The 19,753-nt window shown below is 40.4% G+C and overlaps 1 protein-coding gene across 3 annotated transcripts in view; it reads left to right on the top strand.

Moving 5' to 3' along the window:
• VPS41 (VPS41 subunit of HOPS complex) overlaps window positions 1-19,753 on the top strand; it is a gene marked incomplete at its 5' end in the record, with an annotated part of 191,650 nt that overhangs the window by 23,211 nt on the left and 148,686 nt on the right. For all 3 annotated transcript variants that reach the window (XM_079711715.1, XM_079711713.1, XM_079711714.1), the window contains one exon: window positions 16,416-16,523. In XM_079711715.1, the coding sequence (XP_079567841.1) occupies window positions 16,416-16,523 (108 nt within the window). The remainder of the gene's footprint in view (window positions 1-16,415; window positions 16,524-19,753) is intronic.

The following is a 19,753-nucleotide window of genomic DNA, read 5'->3' as shown; positions in this document are numbered from 1 at the left end:
GCATGGGGTAATAATATTGTAACCTTCCAAATAGCCCTTGGATTAAAATTTTGCTTTTTCATTTAATGAGCTATTAATATTAACAGGTTCTGCTGATTATTGCATCATTCAGGCAAGGATAAACATTCTCTGTGAAGCATATATTATAAAAGTGATATATTTGGAAACTTAGTAGAAACTTTCCAGAGGCAGGATTTGTGAAACTGTATTTCTGCTGCTGGTTCGAGATTGAGAAGATGAACATGACTGTTTCTGGTATGACATGTATTTGAACAGAATTTACAATTTCACTAGGAGAAATTTATGATTTACATAGGAGAAAAATTATTTTAGACAGCCCCAGGTGGACTGATTATTTTATTTATACAACAAATATTTATTGGATAGTAGTATGTTTTGGGTGTGAGGCTACACCAGCATTTGATAAAGGAGGCAGACAGTAAACAAAAATATATATCAGGCGGAAATACATGTTATGGATAAAAGTAAAGTAACATTGGGTAAGAGGACTGTGGAGTGGGCTGAGGGATGCTCTTTTATCCTGGACAGTAGGGGAGGGCTCTCTAATAAGATGACATATAAGTAAATATCCAGGGGAAAGATCTCATAGGTGAACGGAAGAGCAAATACAGTACCTTCAGTTGGGGTCCTGCTAGAGTAGAGGTCTTTGAGGATACGAGCAGGGCTGCAACAGAATAATAGGACATCATGTCTGAGAAGTAATGAATGGTCAAGAACTAGAGCCTGTAAGTCAGCTTATGGACTTTGGTTTTTACCGTGCGTAAGCTGGGAAGCCATTGGAGGATCATTGTTTGGTAAGATCCCTTTGGATGACGTTTGAGAAAAAGTCAGGGAGGTGGTGGCAAGTAGGAAGCAGTGATGCCAGTTAGGAGGCTTTGGCAACACTCTGGCTAGAGGTGATGAAGATTTGGGGCATTTTTTGAAGTAGAGCCAATGGATTTCTTGACTAGGAGGTAGACGTGTAAGTGAAAGAGAGGAATCAAGCATGAGCAGCTAGGATGATGGAGTATGTTAAATGAGATAGGGGAAGACTCTAGCTAGCACTGGTTTTGGTGCTCAGGGTGAGTTGCTGGTGATGGTGGTAGTTGGGCGGGGTGGGTAAATCAGAAATTCCATTTGGGGTATCTTAAGTTGGAGATGTCGATTAGCCATCCAAGTGGAAATGTCAAGTCGGTCATTGGATAAAAAAAGACCAGTGCAGGTCTGGACTGAAGATAAGAATTTGTGAATCAGGGCTTCCCTGGTGGCGCAGTGGTTGAGAGTCCGCCTGCCGATACAGGGGACACGGGTTCGTGCCCCAGTCCGGGAAGATCCCACATGCCGTGGAGCGGCTGGGCCTGTGGGTCGTGGCTGCTGGGCCTGCGCATCTGGAGCCTGTGCTCCACAACAGGAGAGGCCACAGCAGTGAGAGGCCCGCGTACCGCAAAAAAAAAAAAAAGAATTTGTGAATCAGCATTTGGATGGTATTTAAAGCCATGAAACTGGATGAGATCATTTAGGGCGTGAAGACAGATACATAAGAAGCCTGATGTCTGGACCAAGGCATACTCTAACGTTTTAGAGGTCTGGTAGATGAAGAGAAATCTTCAAAGGGGAGTGAGAAGGAGTAACCAGTGAAGTAGGAAGAGAACCACTAGAAAGCAGTGACCCAGAGGCCAAGGGAGGAATGCATCTCAGGAGGAAGAGCATGGTCAGTTATACCAAATACTGCTGGGAGGAGGAATAAGATGGGGTCTAGGGCTTCACCCTTGGATCTGTAATGAGGCCATTGGTGTGCTCCTTACAGGAGCAGTCGTGGTGGCTTGTAGTGGTGGAGTTGGTGGTGGGACCTGACTGGAATGGGCTCAGGGGAGATGGGGTTGGCAAAATGTCTCAGATGCTTTCAGAAATTCTTGTACTGTGTATTACAAGATGTTGATCTCTAGAATGCTCATAAGGGATGCAGTTGTTCAGTGACTGTTAAAGGAGATGATAGTTATTTAGCACTTTGTCATTAAAACATATTTAGTAAGCATGCTGCTGCTACTGCTGTTTTGTTATTTTTGTCCAGTTCTATGCCAGGTACTTTGAAGAAGTCAGGGACCCTGTCACCAGGTTCTCACTAGCAGAGCTACTTGTGAGTGAACAAATGAATTACTCTTCACAACAATTATAGGAAGCTGGCATTGTATGTTTATTTTGAAGATGGTGAAACCGAAGGGACCTTTGAGAGGTCCCTTTGCCAAAAACATGCACCAGTGACCACCCCTGGCCTCCTGACTCAAGCTGAGAACAGTTTTACCCCACCCCGTGTCCTCAAAAGGATCATGATTTAACTTAGGGGCAAGCAATGAGAACTCTTTTAGTTTGGGGTTCAGCTTGGGGAACCCAGCTCCATAGCCCGCCATCATTTTTATCCTCTCTGATTGATATATTATTCTCAATAACAGGCAGATAGGTAGAATAATGGTCCCCCATGGATGTCTTCATCCCGATCCCTGGAAGCTGTGAATATGTTATGTGACATGGAAAAGGAAATTAAGGTTGCAGATGGAATTAAGGTTGCTAATCCGCTGACTTTAAGATAGGGAGGTTATCTTGGATTATCCAGGTGGGACCCGTGTAGTCACAAGTCACTGTGTAGTCTTTACAGGTGGAAGGCGGATGTTGAGAAGGTCAGAGTAATGTGATGTGAGAAAGGACTTGACCTGCTCTTGCTGGCTTTGTAGGTGGCGGAGGGAGGAGGGGACCCACAGCCAAGGAGTGCACGTGGCCTCTAGAAGCTGGAAAGGACAAGGAACCAGATTCTCCCCTAGATCCTCCAGAAGAAGGCAGCCTGCTACCATCTTGATTTCAGCCCAGTGAGATCTGTACTGGATTGTAAAATAACAAATTTGTGTTGTTTCAAGCCAGTGAGTTTATGGTGATTTGTTACAGCAGCGATAGCAAATTAATACAGTAAATAATGTGATTGTATAATCTTGGTCCCTTAGCACTTTTCATTGGTCTTTATTCTTAGGGTTTTAGGAGTAAAATACATCCAGCAAAGGAGAACATACAGAAGATAGTTGTAACAAAATTGCTAATACTGGGAGCTATATTTATAAAAACTTAGGTGTGTCTTTTCTGATAATTGCTCAAGAATGTTGTTTAAATGGTAATTCTACTTAACAGTTAGGGCCCGATACTACCCTGTCAAGGCTTTAAGGCAGCTTTTTCTCTGCAGACTCCAGAAATGCTATAACAAATCTAAATAACACATAGATTTATTTTCATCCGTGAGCTATTTCAGTTTGAGTACAACCATTTTTTTTTTTTTTTTTTTTTTTTTGTGTGTGGCTGCGTTGGGTCTTCGTTGCTGAGCACGGGCTTTCTCTAGTTGTGGCGAGCGGGGAGATTCTCTTCATTGCAGTGCACAGGCTTCTCACTGTAGAGGGTGCTCTTGTTGCGGAGCATGGGCTCTAGGCACCGTTTTTAAATATAGTGATTCACAGGCATCCATGTAATCATAATTCTTTAGAATATGACTTCTCTTCTCCAAAGACCTCAGTGGATTAAATAAATCTCTCAAAATAGTATCAAAGAGATGGGAGTGGGGAAACCTCCGATAAAGCTTAAGATTTTAGTCTGTTTTCATCATTTCCATCAGTGGTTGGGCATTTTTGAGATACTTGGCCTGTGATGGGCTACTTGTGATCAAGCATCCAGGAGAGACTATCGGCTTAATAAGAACGGGACTGTAACATTTCCTTTAACTTTCTGTAACAAGATTCACATTTAGATATGTTTGAAAACATTTTTGAAACGATGTGACAAACTCAAAAGTAATATATCTTCATTTTTTGAAAGTAGTATAAAACAAAGATGAAATTAGATTAGAAATAATTTTGTTTGCTCAATTTTATGTCTGGAAATAAACTCCAAAGGGAGGATACGAATTATACCGTTTAAACTTGGGGGCTATAATACAAATAATGGTAATATTTTTAGTAATTGACATTCACTGGATACTTAGCTGATGCTGTGCTTTGTGCTTTACATACATTTATTACATTTAATTCTCACAACAATCCTATAAGATACATATTATCATCCTCCTTTCACAAAAGATGAGGTACCTGAGGTTTTAAGTAACTTGTCCAGTGTATGAGGACTGTGTATGGTACAACTGGCATAAGAAAACTTTATTTTAGCTTATTTTGTGACTGCCCAGTTGATTTTGAATTCCAGTAGATTTTTGAATAACTTTCTATCCTTTCTTCCCCTATCCTTTGTTAACAAATGACATTAGTGAACTTTACCAAGATTTTTTTTTTAATTAAAAAACATTTTTACGTTATTTTTTTGGCTGCGTTGGGTCTTCGTTGCCGCACACGGGCTTTCTCTAGTTGCAGCGAGCAGGGGCTCCTCTTCGTTGCAGTGCACGGGCTTCTCATTGCAGTGGCTTCTCTTGTTGCGGAGCACGTGCTCTAGGTGCGCGGGCTTCAGTAGTCGTGGCACACGGGGTCAGTAGTTGTGGCGCACGGGCTTAGTTGTTCCGCGACATGTGGGATCTTCTCGGACCAGGGCTCGAGCCCGTGTCCCCTGCATTGGCAGGCGGATTCTTAACCACTGTGCCACCAGGGAAGCCCTTTACCAAGATTTTTTTGATCATTCTTATTTCTCGTATCTCTTACAGCATCTCCTAGATTTTTGCTTTCTATTTGGATATGTCCTCGAAAACTATGTTTCAGTGTGGGAGTTTCTGAGAGTCTTCTGAGCCTTTGTAAAGTGCCCTTGAGGTAAATCTACAGGGAAGCAGCCCTGGGAGGAGGTAATCTCCACTTGGTGGCGGAAGGCTAGAAGCCAGAGGAGTGAATGCAGGTCAGTCCTCACCCTTGCAAGGGCTCGGCTGTTCCTGCTGATTTCTGTAGTGAAAGGAGCAGCGAAACCTCCCAGTTAGGCATTGTGGGGGAGAGGTGAGCATCAGGTCTTAACAGCTCCCCCTTCTAGATGATTTCACTTGCTTCCATGGTTTCTCACTCAGGGATATTATTCTGGAATCCCTCCTTCCTATCATTTGTATACAATCTTCAGGGTTGATTTGGGGGAAGGGGGCCAGCAGCCCAGGCCAGCTCTCTCTGGCTTGGCAAGAGCTGTGTATTAGTCAGGGTTCAGTAGAGAAACAGAACCAATGGGCTCTATTTAGGACCAACAGGAGCTGAGAGAGAGGGAGGGGGGAGGGGGGAAGAGCAGGAGAGATTTGAGAGAGAGAGAGGATCTGAGAGAGACCAGTAGGATCTAGAAGAGAGAGAAAGGTTTATTATAAGGTACTGGCTCACGTGATTATGGAGCCGGCAAGTCCCAAGACCTTCAGGGTGAGTCAGAAAGCTGGAGACCCAGAAGGAGCTGATGTTTCAGTTCAAATCCTAAGACAGGAAAGAAGTCACCCACTTGCAAGACAGTTAGGCAGGAAGAACTCTTTCACTCGGTGAGAGGGTATATTTAGGCCTTCAACTGATTTGGTGAGGCCCACCCACACTGGGGAAGGCAATCTACTTAACTCAGTCTACCAATTTAGATGTTATTGCCCTCCAAAAACACATCACAGAAACACCCAGGATAATGATTTGCTGAATATCTGGGCACTCCATGGCCCAGTCAAGTTGACACAAAATTCATCATTATAAACTTTGTTTTGTTTTTTCCATACATCTTCAACTACCATCCTAACAATGCTACATTTATTGTTTTTCATCTTCTTGTCTTTCACCTTGGCTGAAATTTCTAAATCAGTTTTGAAAAATAAAGTGATATTAGATCTCTATTTACTGAAAGTTGTTTTTTTTTTTAAATCAGAAATGAGTGTTTAATTTTATAAATGCTGTTTCTGTATCTGTCAGTGTGGGCCTTTGGGGCTTTTACTTTGACCTATCAGATGATGAAATCAGATCTCTTAATAGCCAGTCTTTGCAGTTCTACAATATTTGATCGATATGATCACCAAGCTTTCTATTAATATATGCAGAGTTTGCTTTATGATATTCTATTTTGAATTTTTACATTTACATTCTTGCATCAGATAACTGAACTCTGTTTTTTTCTTTTTTTTCCTTTGTTGTATTCTTCAGGAGTTTTGATATTACAGTTATGCTCCCTTTTCAAAATGAGTTAGGAAGTGTTTATTTCAGTGTCGTGGGATAGTTTAAATAACTTAGGAATTTTCTATTCTTTGAGGGTTTTTAATAGAACTTGCTGCTAAAACAGTCTAGGCTAGGTACCTTTCTGCAGGAGGTAGGTAGTACTTTGATGATTTTTATTTTGTCAGTGTGTACGGTGGTTATCTTATTCTGTTTGTCTTTAAAAAGTGCTAACCCTTGGACTTACTCATTATTCCGTATTCTGGTTTATTAATGCATTTTTGCTTTTACCTTTATTAGCGTTCTCTGGCTCCCTGCAATACCCACCTTCCTTATGCCAGTGTTTTCTCGGTCCTGCAGTGCTTACAGCTGGAACTCCCAGACTGTCAGTAATGCACTATCCAGCTGTTAGGGACTTATAGTCTCTGCCCATAGGAGGGCGATGTAAGCAGATGGTGGCTAAGGTTGAAAGTGTAGAGAAACAGTGGGCAGAAGCTGTAGATAGTCACCTCCTTCTGGAGAAAAACAATCCCTAATGGGTGGGGTGGGTGTCCGCTCTGTCGAATGGGGCAGGCTCTGAGTCATGGGCCTGGAGCGTTGGTGGGAGAGCCAAAAGCATCTTTCTACATTTTGTTCAGGTGGGTTACTTTTTCATGAACCAAATCAAGATGTGTCATGAGTTCATGTTCAACATACGTATCAGTTTCTCCTTGACTTTGGTAATGGTTTATCTTAATTTTTATTGCTATGTGGGGCTTTTATCTGTATCTGTTTCTTCATGGAAATTATTGAGAAGCTGTCAGAGGCTTTGGTGGGGCTAGCTAGCCAGGTGCTTCTTTGCACCTGGAATAGGGAATGACCAATTGAAAGATGCTTGAGAGGTATTTAATCTCCTCACAGACAAAAAATAATCTCAAGGAACTGTGGCATTTTACTTTTTAATATAACAATAAACATAGAAATTAAAAATAAATGTGGGCTTCCCTGGTGGCGCAGTGGTTGAGGGTCCGCCTGCTGATGCAGGGGACATGGGTTCGTGCCCCGGTCTGGGGGGATCCCACGTGCCGCGGAGCGGCTGGGCCCGTGAGCCATGGCCGCTGGGCCTGCGTGTCCGGAGCCTGTGCTCCGCAATGGGAGAGGCCACAACAGTGAGAGGCCCGTGTACCAAAAACAATAAATAAATAAAATAAATGTAAATTTGTCATGAACATTGAGTTTGTGGGACCTCTGTTGCTACTACTACTGTCTGCTGCTCTTTGCCTTTGTTTGGTATCTCCATCTCCCCATCCCCTCCCCTCCCCATGTCTGTAAGATAACCCATAATTTTGATGATCTCTGAGGTTCCTTTTGGCTGCTATTCTATGATTTGGATTTTCCTGTGTGGAAATCTAAATGAGCATGTCTCAGAAAAGCTTCTTCCTAAACTCGGTCTGCCGTTAACGATGTACTTGTGTTTTCACTGGCCTTTGTTAGGTACCCACGGTTTTGTTAGGTGAAGTTCAGAACAGTGAAAAGGCATAAACCCTGCTTCTGAGGCTCTTGGGATCACCAAGGGGTATTGGGAAGAAAGGAAAAGAGGGTTTTGTTGGCTTTAGTGGCGGAAATTGTGCACCTGAATGGCATATCTTGAAGATTGGTCAGGTTATTCCATATGGCTGGAAGGAAATGAAAAGCTTATTTGCTTTTCTCATTTTCCCCCCTCCTCTCTATATTCTTAGCGCTTTCCCAATATAAATTCCTCCTTGAATTGAACATGAAATTCTGATACTACAGAGCAAAAGAGAGATCAGGGTTTATGAAGACTGCATATCTTGTGAATCTCAAGTAGAGCTCTTCAATGATTAGAGGCTCAACTTTTTCTCACTTTTCTAGTCAAAGTGTTAAACAGGAAGGAGAGCAGCTTTAAGAGATAAGAATCTCAGTTCAGGGGCTTCCCTGGTGGCGCAGTGGTTGAGAGTCCGCCTGCCGATGCAGGGGACACGGGTTCGTGCCCCGGTCCGGGAAGATCCCACATGCCGCGGAGCGGCTGGGCCCGTGAGCCATGGCCGCTGAGCCTGTGCGTCTGGAGCCTGTGCTCTGCAACGGGAGAGGCCGCAACAGTGAGAGGCCCGCATACCGCAAAAAACAAACAAACAAAAAAAGAATCTTAGTTCAGTAGATACAAAATTTTGAAGAGGATGTTGAACAGTGGTTGTAAAAATATATAAATATAATAATTCTATAATAAATATAATGCATATTGATTTTAGCAAGTTTAGAAAATATTGGCAGTAGATCACAGTAATGATTTTTATTTGCCATCTTCTGTAATGGTTACAGCAACCCTGTGATGGGAGTCCTGTTATCACTCTCATTCTACAGATGAAGAAACCGAAGCTTAGGGAGGTTACTATTGATATTTTGGTGTTTATTCTTCTCATTTTCCCCCCACATGTGTATATGAATTTCTTCAATAACACTTGGATCACGCAAAGCAGGCTTTTATGACCTCCTTGTTCACCTAATAAGACGTTTTGAGAACCTTTCCCTTTGTTATTAAATCGTCTTTGAAAACAGATTTTAGGGTCTCTGTCATATTTGATCTTGTGAAATTTATTTAACCCAGGGTTTCTTGACCTTGGCACTATTGGCATTTTGGACCAGATAATTTTTTGTTCCGGGAGATTGTCCTGTCCACTGTAGGATATTTACCATCATCCCTGGCCTCTACCCCACTAGATACCAGTAGCATCTTCTCCCCCAATTCAGTTGTGACAACAAAAATGTCCCCAGACATTGCCAAGTAAATGACTTGGGGGGTGGGCAAAATTACCTCCAGTTGAATACTACTTATTTAACCATATGCATTTTAAGCTTTAAAAAATAATATATGCATATGAGTAGACTCATCGGAATTTTCTATCTATATGAAAAAGTTAGACCCATGTCATCTAGATTACATTTATCGGCTCCTAATTTCAGCTACTTGTTTTTGATTAATATGTGTTTTCAATAATAGCAGTATTGCTTGAAAGTAAAAAATGGAACAACATTATTTGCATTCATTTAAGAATGTAATTGCTTGTCTGTCACCAGTCTGATGGAAAGGCATCCTGGGAGCTTTGACCACAGTTGTTTTATTGTAGATGAATTCCATTATCTCCATGTCAGTTTCTTAAAAAGTTTGGTCATTGAGGCAGCTGTAATACCTTGTGTTATTAATGGAAACCAGAAGTTACTCTCTTGGCTTGTTTATTTAGTTTTCTTGATAGGTTTTGACATTTTAGAAGGCTATATGAAGCCATCTTCCCTACCAGATAGTCATCTTTTTGTGTAAGTAAAATCATCCTTTTGTAATAGAACTGTCACCTATAACAGTCAGTAGTGGCACTTGCCCTTTTAAGGAGGTGACAGTCATTTGGGGAGGGGGCAAATACAAAGTTAATAAAAAGGTCCTAATTTCTTGATGAATATTGAGTCTTACAGTTCGTCTTTTTTATACAGCTTTTCTAATCATAAGCCTCTTCTACTGTTTCTGGAAAAGCTCCAGATTGATATGACATAGGTGGAGATGTCCTTTATTGCCCATGTACGTTTATTGGTAAAGTTACAGTTTCAAATAAACGCATATGCACAATAATAAATAGTTCTTGACTATTTATATTACCTTTGTTGATAGTAAAGTTGATGCAGTTACTGTTGTAGTGAATAGTTCTATTCCTTAAAAATTTGTTAGTTATGTTTTTGCGACTTGTGTGTTTTGATTGACTTACAGTGTAATTTCAATTATGCTTTAAAAAATTCTTATTTGTATCTGGCACCTACTGTGTTTTATTTTTTTCTTCTCTGTCTATCTCCTCTAATAAATAGTGATCAAAAAGAAATATTTTAATATATCATGGGGCTTCTTATGAAGTGAATTATTTGTTAAGAGAGAAAATGGTTTCAAATACAAATTTTCTAAAGTTCAAATGTCTGACACTAGATTTTGATAGCTTTTTAAAAATACTTTAAACTTATAAGGGTGACTACCAATTTTGAGTATTTCAATTCTTATTAAAGTAACTAGAATTCTAGAGACAATGTTCTCAAGGAAGAAAGCCTTTATACTTTCAGACTGATGGCTGGTTATTGATTTGCTTTTTATTAAGACTTGGTTTTTTCCTGTGGAAGTTCAGACTGTTTTTTTTTTAGACAATGAGAATTTTGTTTTGTTTTGTTTTGTTTTTGAGGATGTTAGTGTTCCCTATTGTATCTAGCTTGAAAACATTGGATATTTATTAAAAGGATTTGCCCCTGGTCAGATGTAGTTGATGATGAGATCAACTAATCCATTCATCTTATTAAAACTCCTAGAGGTTCAACTGAGGTCTTTCTCATAGGTGAGGCTGGATGTGATGAAGGACATGTCCATAGAGTGAGATTGTGAATTGTCCAGGAGTGCTCCACTGGTGATATTCTCCACTCACTTAACTTGGACTTTGTAAATATCTCAGCTCACTCCTTCAGTGTATCTAGTATCATTTTGTTTTGTGAAAAAAACCCAAACAAGACAAAACTGTATTTTAACAAAGAACTGATATCCAGAAATAACATTTTAAGTTCTATATTAATAGGAACAGTAGAAAATGTAATGATCTTTCTGTGAACCCCCTGAATTCATGACACACTTTTTTTTTTTTTTTTTAAATAAAATTCAGGTCTTCATTTGAATTGTCACAGTGGTACATAAAATGTACCGATGTGGGGCTTCCCTGGTGGCACAGTGGTTGAGAGTCCTCCTGCTGATGCAGGGCACACGGGTTCGTGCCCCGGTCCGGGAAGATCCCACATGCCGCGGAGTGGCTGGGCCTGTGAGCCATGGCCGCTGAGCCTGCGCGTCCGGAGCCTGTGCTCCGCAACGGGAGAGGCCACAGCAGTAAGAGGCCTGCGTACCGCAAAAAAAAAAAAAAAATGTACTGATGTGTGAAAGATGTGGATAGAGTTAAAACAGTATGAAAAATTGGTTATAAACACCAAACTATTTTTTCTTGTACACAAAATTTAAATTATCAGGTGAAAAGTACAATATTCTCGTTGGTTACATAAGTCAATAAGTTAGGTGGCGGGACTTCCTATGTGTAAATTTACCCTGTGGTGCTAGTTACAAATTACTAAATAGTTTTTGAGCAGAAATCTTTAATTGCCTTAGTCTGTTGTCCCCAAAAGGAATTTTTTCGCTTTTAAGTTCAAAACTCAGTAAAAAATGACCGTGATAAGAAATTTATTTTCAGATAGTGTTTTAGAGTCCTATAGGATGATCTAAAGGACCTGTCTTTAATTAAAAGTGCTGTACACTTAGTGAAAATCCATGTTAGTTGAGGAATTGATTCTTTTTAAAGGAAAGCTGCAGATTTTTCTTGTATGGGTAAATGTCACTCTGTTCATATCTTCGCTTAGCTGCAAGTCAGGACTTGTACTATTCCTCTAGGTTGTCATAGAAACGCAGTTAACTGTCATCTCAACTCAGACTGTTGATGGTTTTATTTGTAGGCTTGCAAGATTATTAAAATTTAACAAAAATTATTGATTTGCTTTTTATTAACACTGGGTTGTTTTCCATGGAAGTTCAAATTGCATGAAAGTCTTTTTTTCTGTTTATTTTTACAGTGAAACTCTGAAATCTACCTGTTTTTTTAAAATTTTTTTAATTTAAAATGTGATATATAGTCTGCAGCAGTGGAATAACCTCCGTGATGTATTTTTGAATCACTTTCCATTTTCTTTGTTTACAGCAAGCAGAAAACACCTTTAAAAATTCACCTTTACCCCACTTTTAACTTAACATAAAAGATACCTGTCAGAAAAGCGTGAAATGCTACGTCAAGTGCCTAATATTGGAGTTTTCATTTTATTTATGGTTTTCGAAGCCTAGCACAAATGCTTCAGTGAACTGTGCTGTGAAAGTATTTATTTTTGTATATTTATGTGAGAGAAATTATTTAGTTTTCACTTATAAATAAGACAGGCAAACCTTATTTACCATAACTTTACCTAATGGTCCGTGGATGAGTGCTTTTATGCAAAATAGTCAAGAGGCTAGAATTAACTTTTCCCATTGGATGCACATTTGATGTCTAGACCTGAACAACATGTGACATCTTATTATAAAGACTAACATTCAGGATTCAATTTTTATTTAACACATTTACTTCAGAATGCACACATCCTGCCTTTGCTACATTTAGTGTTAGCTTTGAAATGATTTCTGTTTCTTGCTTGTAGATACATAAGTAGAAGTGTTTATTTGTTGCTTTTTCTAATTTTCTTTTTTCTAAGTTTTTTAAGACTTGGTTAATTAGCTATTTGATATTTTATTTTAACAACAGGTCACTTTTGGACATGTAGCATCTCCTTGGGTTGGGGTGATTATCGCAGTTACCTTTTTAAAGAAGGGTAGGTCTTTTAAAGAACCATGAACATGATACTTCCTTTTGTGGCTGTTAGTTCTTAGAGTTCTTCGTGGAAAGTTAATAGTAGGTAGACCATCTTTGATTTTAACACCCTTTTACTAAATAACCAACTAATAGCTTGTGTATACTTGGAGAAGAAAATTTAAGACAGCTCATCAGTAGACATGGAATATTGATTTTTTAAATTAAACCAGGTTTATTGCTCTTAAAATTTTACTACTGTTCTTGTAGCTAGTCTGCATGATGGCCCCTGGTGATCCTCACCTCCTACTATTCCTGCCCTTGTGTCCTCCCTTCCCACACTGAATCTCGGCTGGCCTGCATGATCAACGGAATATTGCAGAAGCATCAGTGTGTGACCTCTGAAGCTAGGTCATATATAACATTAGGGTTTCCACTGTGCATATCACTCTGGGGAAGCCACCTCTGCCACGTCCTAAGGACACTCAAGCAGCCCTTTGGAGAAGTCGAGGAGGCCAGCAACTGAAGCCTCCTGCCAACAGCCAGCCCCAACTTGCCACCCATTTGAATGAGTCATCTGGGAAGCCAGTACTCTAACCCCAGTCAATTCTTCAGATGCCCAGCTCACACCTTCCCTGCAACCCCATAAAAGATCTTGAATCTGAACCACCCAGCCAAAGCCACTTCTGTATTGTTTACCCACAGAAACTCAGTTAAATAATACATATTTATTGTTGTTTTAAGTCGGTAAATGTTGGAATAATATGTTATGCATCTATAGATAACTAATGCACCTGCTAAAGAAACACATTTTTAAGCAATTCCTATTGATCACATAGTTTATGTTGTAGGCATGAAAATTATGGAGGCTTCTGTTGTGATTTGTAGTGTAATTTTTATAGCAGTTTTTATACAAGACATTGACATTAGAGCATTCATAACTGAATTTGAATTTTGGCTTTCCTTTCTACCCACTGTGTATCTTAAGGAAATTACCTAAAATTTCTGATCATCAGTTTTTACTGAAAATCTGTAAAATGGGATAATGATATTCAACTCTCCATAATTTTTTTAAAGTCAGGATGAAATGAGATACCTCTTAAGTCTGTAGCATGATGTTTGATATATCTCATCCTTTCTGTTTAACCAGAAATTAGCCCCTTTCCATGTGAAGCTGCAGGTCTTTGCTCCAGGGGTAAAGACTTCTGTAAGCATCTGAGTTTGTGGTCTCTGTGTGACTGTTTATTAGTATTATAATCTTTAAGAGGCTCAGTACTTACTACTCTGCAAGTCATTTTTCTTTTACATAATTTTCTTTTTACTGTGATGAGCCTAGGTGTGATTTTCTTCATATTTCTTGCTTGGGTTTGCAGAGCTTCTTGAACTTGTGGGTTGATGTCTTATAAGTTTTGAAAATTCTCAGTTGTTCCCTCTGTAAGTGTTCTTCCTGTCTTTCCTCCCTCCCATTTTCCCATTTTCTTTATCCTTGTGGGATTGTGTTGAAAAGTATGTTAGCCCTTTTCCCCGTGTTCCACATATTACATATAATTTTTCTGTATTTTCCATACATTTTCTTTCTCTGGCCTTCCCTTTGGATATCTTTTTAAAAAATATTTATGTATCTATTTATTTATTTTGTCTGTGCCGGGTCTTAGTTGTGTCATGCAGACTCATAGTTGTGGCATGTGGAGTTCTTAGTTGTGGCATGCAGTGGGATCTAGTTCCCTGACCAGGGATCAAACCTGGGCCCCCTGCATTGGGAGCACAGAGTCTTACCCACTGGACCACCAGGGAAGTCCCCCCTTTGGCTATCTTTTGACCTGTTTTCCATCTCACTAATCCTGTCTTCTGCTTTGCTAATCTTCTGTTGAGCCATCTATTGCCTTCTTAATTTCAGTTATATTTTTCAGTTCTAAAATTTTCATTTGATTCTTTTTTACAGATTACAATTCTCTGTTGAAAATCTCCCTTTTCATCTGTCTTATTCATCTTTTCCTCCCTCCCTCCCTCCCTTCCTTCCTTCCTTCCTTCCAGAACATACTAGTTATAGTTATATTAAAGTCCTTTTCTTCTAACTCCAGTTAGTAGGTCACCCATGGGTCTGTTTTTACAATATTTTTTTCTCCTTGATTTTCAGTCATTTGGTCCAGTCTTGTGGTGCACCTGGTAATTTTTTATTGAATTCTCGGTATTGTAAGTGAAGAATTGTAGAAGTCCCCATAATATTCTTTTTCCAAGGGGTCAACCTTTCCTTTACTGGACAGATGGGTTGAGGGTTATGTACCTTACTCTAGTCAGGGATTGAACTGAGTCGAAGCTAGACAGAGGTTTGGGGAAGCTATTGTGCTTATCCCCTGGGGACCAGGAGTCCCAAATGAGAGCCTGTGGTATTCACCAGGATCTCATTTCCCGATGGCTCCTGAACTCTAATTCTTCCCTTCCCAGCATATCAAGGCAGTGAGTTTGCATTTTTGAGGCTTTCTGTTTAGCATTTTTGTCTCATACCTTATGTAGCTTTGGAAATTCACAGTTGTCCTTTGGGGAAAAGTGGCTGTGTAACAAACTCACTTCTTTGCCTCTGTCTTCCACTGGGGTCTTAGCCCATCACGTCCCCCGTCCCCATAAGTACCAGAAGCCTTGCTGTTTTCCATCCTCCCAGTAGTGACCATCTTTCCAGGCAGAGATTCTCAGCCTCTTGTTGATAAATGCCTCCATAAAGAATGGCTGTAGAATGCCAGCTCACCTCTCCATGGTTTGTTCACTCTCTTGGAATCCTGACTCTTCTAGTTCAGGTTGCCTCAGCAGCCCTTTAATTGATGACTTAGAGTGATGTTTCTCTATAGTTCATTAAGCCTTCCTAGTTATTCTAGGTGAGAACATTGATATGCCTCAGACTACCCAAATGTTAGCTGGAAGGTGAGGACTACACAATTATTTTTGAAGGAAATGTCAATGATTAGATTATTTTTGTGAACTTCTCTTTTGGCCAGCTTTATCCAATCATAGATGTTGGTATATGCATATTTTCTTGTTTCTCATTACATACTGATGAAGTAAAATGGAATATTTTTCTGAATCATTGTAATAATTTTTATAACCTTGATTTATTAATTCATGGCCATTATGGTCAACATAGATTCCTAACTTTATTTTATAACTCTGAGGATTAAGGATGTCTTATGATGCTGTATCAACAGTGAAATTGAACATATAAAGTTAGTGATAATATTGAATACATATAAAATGATTGAGTCAACAGTGAATATTCTAACATAACAATGAGAGTCAACAGTGAATATTCTAACATAAACTAAATAAATAATGACTGTTCATGGTTTACCAGTTATTTAAAATAAATATTAAAATATTTTTTCTGAAGAGTAATATATAGTTTGTTTTATATAAAATTTCTAATTTTCTTTCACTTTGACTTAATTTTTATAATTATATTTTTCTAATTAACATGAGATATTCTCAAATCTGACAAAATACTTGTAATCTTGAAATGCAAAATTCATGTCTTTTAGAGGTTTATTATATTCCTATCTCACTGCTGTGTTTTATGTCCATGAGGGCACACTGACAAGTATTTTGCCCATACGCTATTTATTGACTTTGTCTGCATAGTCGGACAGACAGTATTGTATTTAATATGCTAAAGTTGACTATTGTCAACAGTGAGTATATATAGTCCTCTTTCCAGCTTTTGAATTTATTCTGCCATTGAAATTGTAGCAGTTGATAGACCAGTTGGAAAAATGAAACATGAGGATCTTAACCTTTAGCTGTAGTTGGGTTGCTGACAGTCATTGAGGGAACCATCTCTGGTTCCCCCTTACAATGTGTGTTTTGAGTCTTTCAAATAAGTCCTCGAGGGCTGTCATGTTCTCTGCTCTCTGTGCAGGAAGAAGAGAGTGAAGAGGAGCCCAAACTGAAGTATGAAAGGCTCTCCAATGGGGTAACTGAAATCCTTCAGAAGGATGCCGCTAGCTGCATGACAGTCCACGACAAGGTAAGGTGACCCATGTAGAGGATTCTGCTGTGAGTTGTTTCTGTGGTAAGTTTGTTGATACTTTGGTGTCTGGGTGCTTTGCATGGTGTTTTTTTTTTTTTTTTTTTTTTAACAGTAATTGTGTCTCCTTTCCATTCTTCCTCTCTCCTTTCTTGCCAACAAAAAACCAAAACAACAACCAGAGATATTATATAAATGTATTTGTACACATACACCACCCACTGCAAGGGTATATCAAATAGGATTCAGACAATGATGGATGTGAAAGGTTTGTAGCAAGTGGTTCTCGGAAACCCTAGCGCTTAATTCCTCAGCTCTTAAGTAGTAGAGTAGGAAAGTGTTAAGATGAGAAGTATTGTGGAGCTCATTGCTTTCATGAAAGTAGAAGAGATTCCATTGGAGGCCTTAGGAATCAGCAGCAAGGCCCCAGATGATTACTTATCTATTATATGAATGAATGAATAGATTTCCACATCTGGGTCTTCGCTATAACAAAGCCCCCCCACCAACTTTCTGAATCCAGGCTAAGTACTATACAGGACGCTTAGCCCGTTCTTAGACCAAAACAATCTGGGTCATAATTGGAATATCAGAGGCCAGGGAGTTTCACCCATTGCTGTCTTCCCTATCAGCCCTGTGAGTGAGCCTTGGTACCTCCACAAAAGGCAGACCCCCAGCTCTGATCCATCTCCTGGCTTTATCCCTTTGTTACCAGCAGTATTGTCCCATCCTCCTCCTTACCGCCACCCAGTTCCCCTTTACTACCGATTTCATTCCATTGTAAACAGATTCCTGCACTTGCTCAGCACGGCAGTAGGATATGTGCTGTCTGTTCTGTTTTTCCAGAAACCCCCTCCTTCGGCCCTGTTTCATCTCTCTACCCTTAAGGCCACACTCTAGAGGGTGTCCGTCCCTGGGACTTGAGGATCTTTTGGGCAATGCTCTCTTATCCTTTTTTCCTTGCAGCTATTGTGTTTGTCTTCCCACTAACCCTGTTTTGTGACTTTATGGAGCCCTGATCTCTAATCCATTCTTTCTCTTTCTTTTTGTCAAGTGGTTAACTATCCTAAGTTAACTTTACCAGCAGATTCAATTCTCTAATGGCCCTGACCCTCATGTGCCCCCCAGCTACACTCTCAGCTCCGAGTCAGTGCTCAGATGACCAAAGCTGCCCGCCATGTGCTGGTACATGTTGCGTGCCGAGGTGCACATGCCACTGAAAGGGCTGATATTTATTTGTCCTTCATCAGCTCCTTTGGTCCCCAATCCGCCTCTTCAGCCACAATCCCTTCACTCTCAGAGGATGATCTCATTTCTATTTAATTAAGAAAATGGAAACTACCGAGCATGATCAGCCTCAATTCCTGACCCCTTTCCCAGCTCATCTGAATCCACGCCCATCCTTCCCCACAGGAGCTGTTCTTCCTCCTGCTCAAGGACCTTTTAGTCCACTTCTTTACTTCACCTCCCCTCATTTCCTGCCTTCTCTCCTAGCGATCAGGCTATGTCATGGAACAGACATAACTCTAGCCCCATGTGACTACTGATCTACTTTCTGATTCTATGAATGAGCCTTTTTTGGATGTTTCATATACATGGAGTCAAACATTGTTTGGTCTCTTGTGTCTGGCTTCTTACACTTACTATCGTGTTTTTGAGGTTCACTTGTGATGGAGCACATATCAGCACTTCATTCCTCCTTATTGCTGGATAATATTCCAGTGTATGAACAGAACACACTTTGTTCATTCACCAATTTGTGGAAATTTCGATGCTTTTGACACTGTGGATCTCACCTTTCTTAAGACTTCCTTATCATGACACCATTTTCTTATCACTTTCTTGATCACTTCTGTTATTCCCTTCTGGTTTCCTTTCAGTTTCTTTCACCTCTACTTTTCCCTTACATGTTGGTTTTCCCAAGATTTGGTCCACTGGCCACATGTCTTCTAAATGTGTATTTTTCTTTTTTTTTTTTATGAATTTATTTATTTGGCCGTGTTGGGTCTTCGTTGCGGCATGCGGACTTTCTCTAGTTGTGGCGAGTGAGGGCTACTCTTCGTTGCGGTGTGTGGGCTTCTCATTGCGGTGGCTTGTCTTGTTGCCAAGCACGGGCTCTAGGCACTCGGGCTTCAGTAGTTGTGGCTCGCGGGCTCTAGAGCACAGGCTCAGTAGTTGTGGTGCACGGGCTTAGTTGCTCCGCGGCATGTGGGATCTTCCTGGACCAGGGCTCGAACTCATGTCCCTTGCATTGGCAGGTGGATTCTTAACCACTGCACCACCAGGGAAGACCAAATGTGTACTCTTCTTGATATTTAAATTTCATGATTTCTGTGGCCACCTCCACCCTGACCCTTCCAAGAATAGCGTGCTTATTTATCCAGGTGCCTCCTACACAGCTCTACCTTTGGTTCTGTTTATACCTGAGACTCACCATGTCCATAATGAGCTCATCTTCTTTTCCCTTCCTTCCCTTGCCTCTGTTGTTTTTGGGTTCTCTGCCCCATTTGGTGGCATCACCTAAGCCAAAGCTGACTCCTTCTCCCCTTCCGCCCAGTCACTCCCTAAGTCCTGGTGGTTCTCTCACCACCCCTGCCCTAGCCAAGGCCCTCATCTTCTCCTGGCTGTACTCGTGTGCCTCCCATTTTTCTACCCAGATCTGATTTTCATCATCCAGTAAATAAAAGTCTGAGCTCCTTCATGTGGTGTTTAAGGTCCTCTGAGATCTTATCTCCTTGTGTGATTGGCCCCATATCTGACCACTTTCTGCCACAGGTGCGATGCACTGGCAGCAACTCCTGACTCTTCTTACTCACAGCATCTCTTCTGCCTGGCTTCTACCCCCATGTCACCTGCTTGAGTCCACTCCCAGGCTGAGTCAAAGATCTTTTAATACAGGCATTCATCATTTCTCCCTGGAACTAATGAACACACCGTGAACCAATCTAGATTCCTTCAGATCTGATTTCATCCTAGTCCATTTATAACACTTCTTTCTACTGAAATAATCTTCCAGGAATTCAGATCTGATCATGCACTCCCCCTTCCTAGAATTCTGTATTGGCTTCCTGGTGTCTTCATGATTTGGACACACTCCCTCCCCCCAAACACACTCACTTTGTTACCTTTCATCTCTCCATAAATATCCCCTGGTGGCGCAGTGGTTAAGAATCCGCCTGCCAATGCAGGGGACACAGGTTCAAGCCCTAGTTCGGGAAGATCCGACATGC

This window comes from Hyperoodon ampullatus (genome assembly GCF_949752795.1).
Source record: "Hyperoodon ampullatus genome assembly, chromosome: 9".
Classification (NCBI taxonomy): Eukaryota; Metazoa; Chordata; class Mammalia; order Artiodactyla; family Ziphiidae; genus Hyperoodon; species Hyperoodon ampullatus.
The sequence above is the reverse complement of the archived record's forward strand: the minus strand, read 5'-3'. Positions and strand labels throughout refer to the sequence as shown.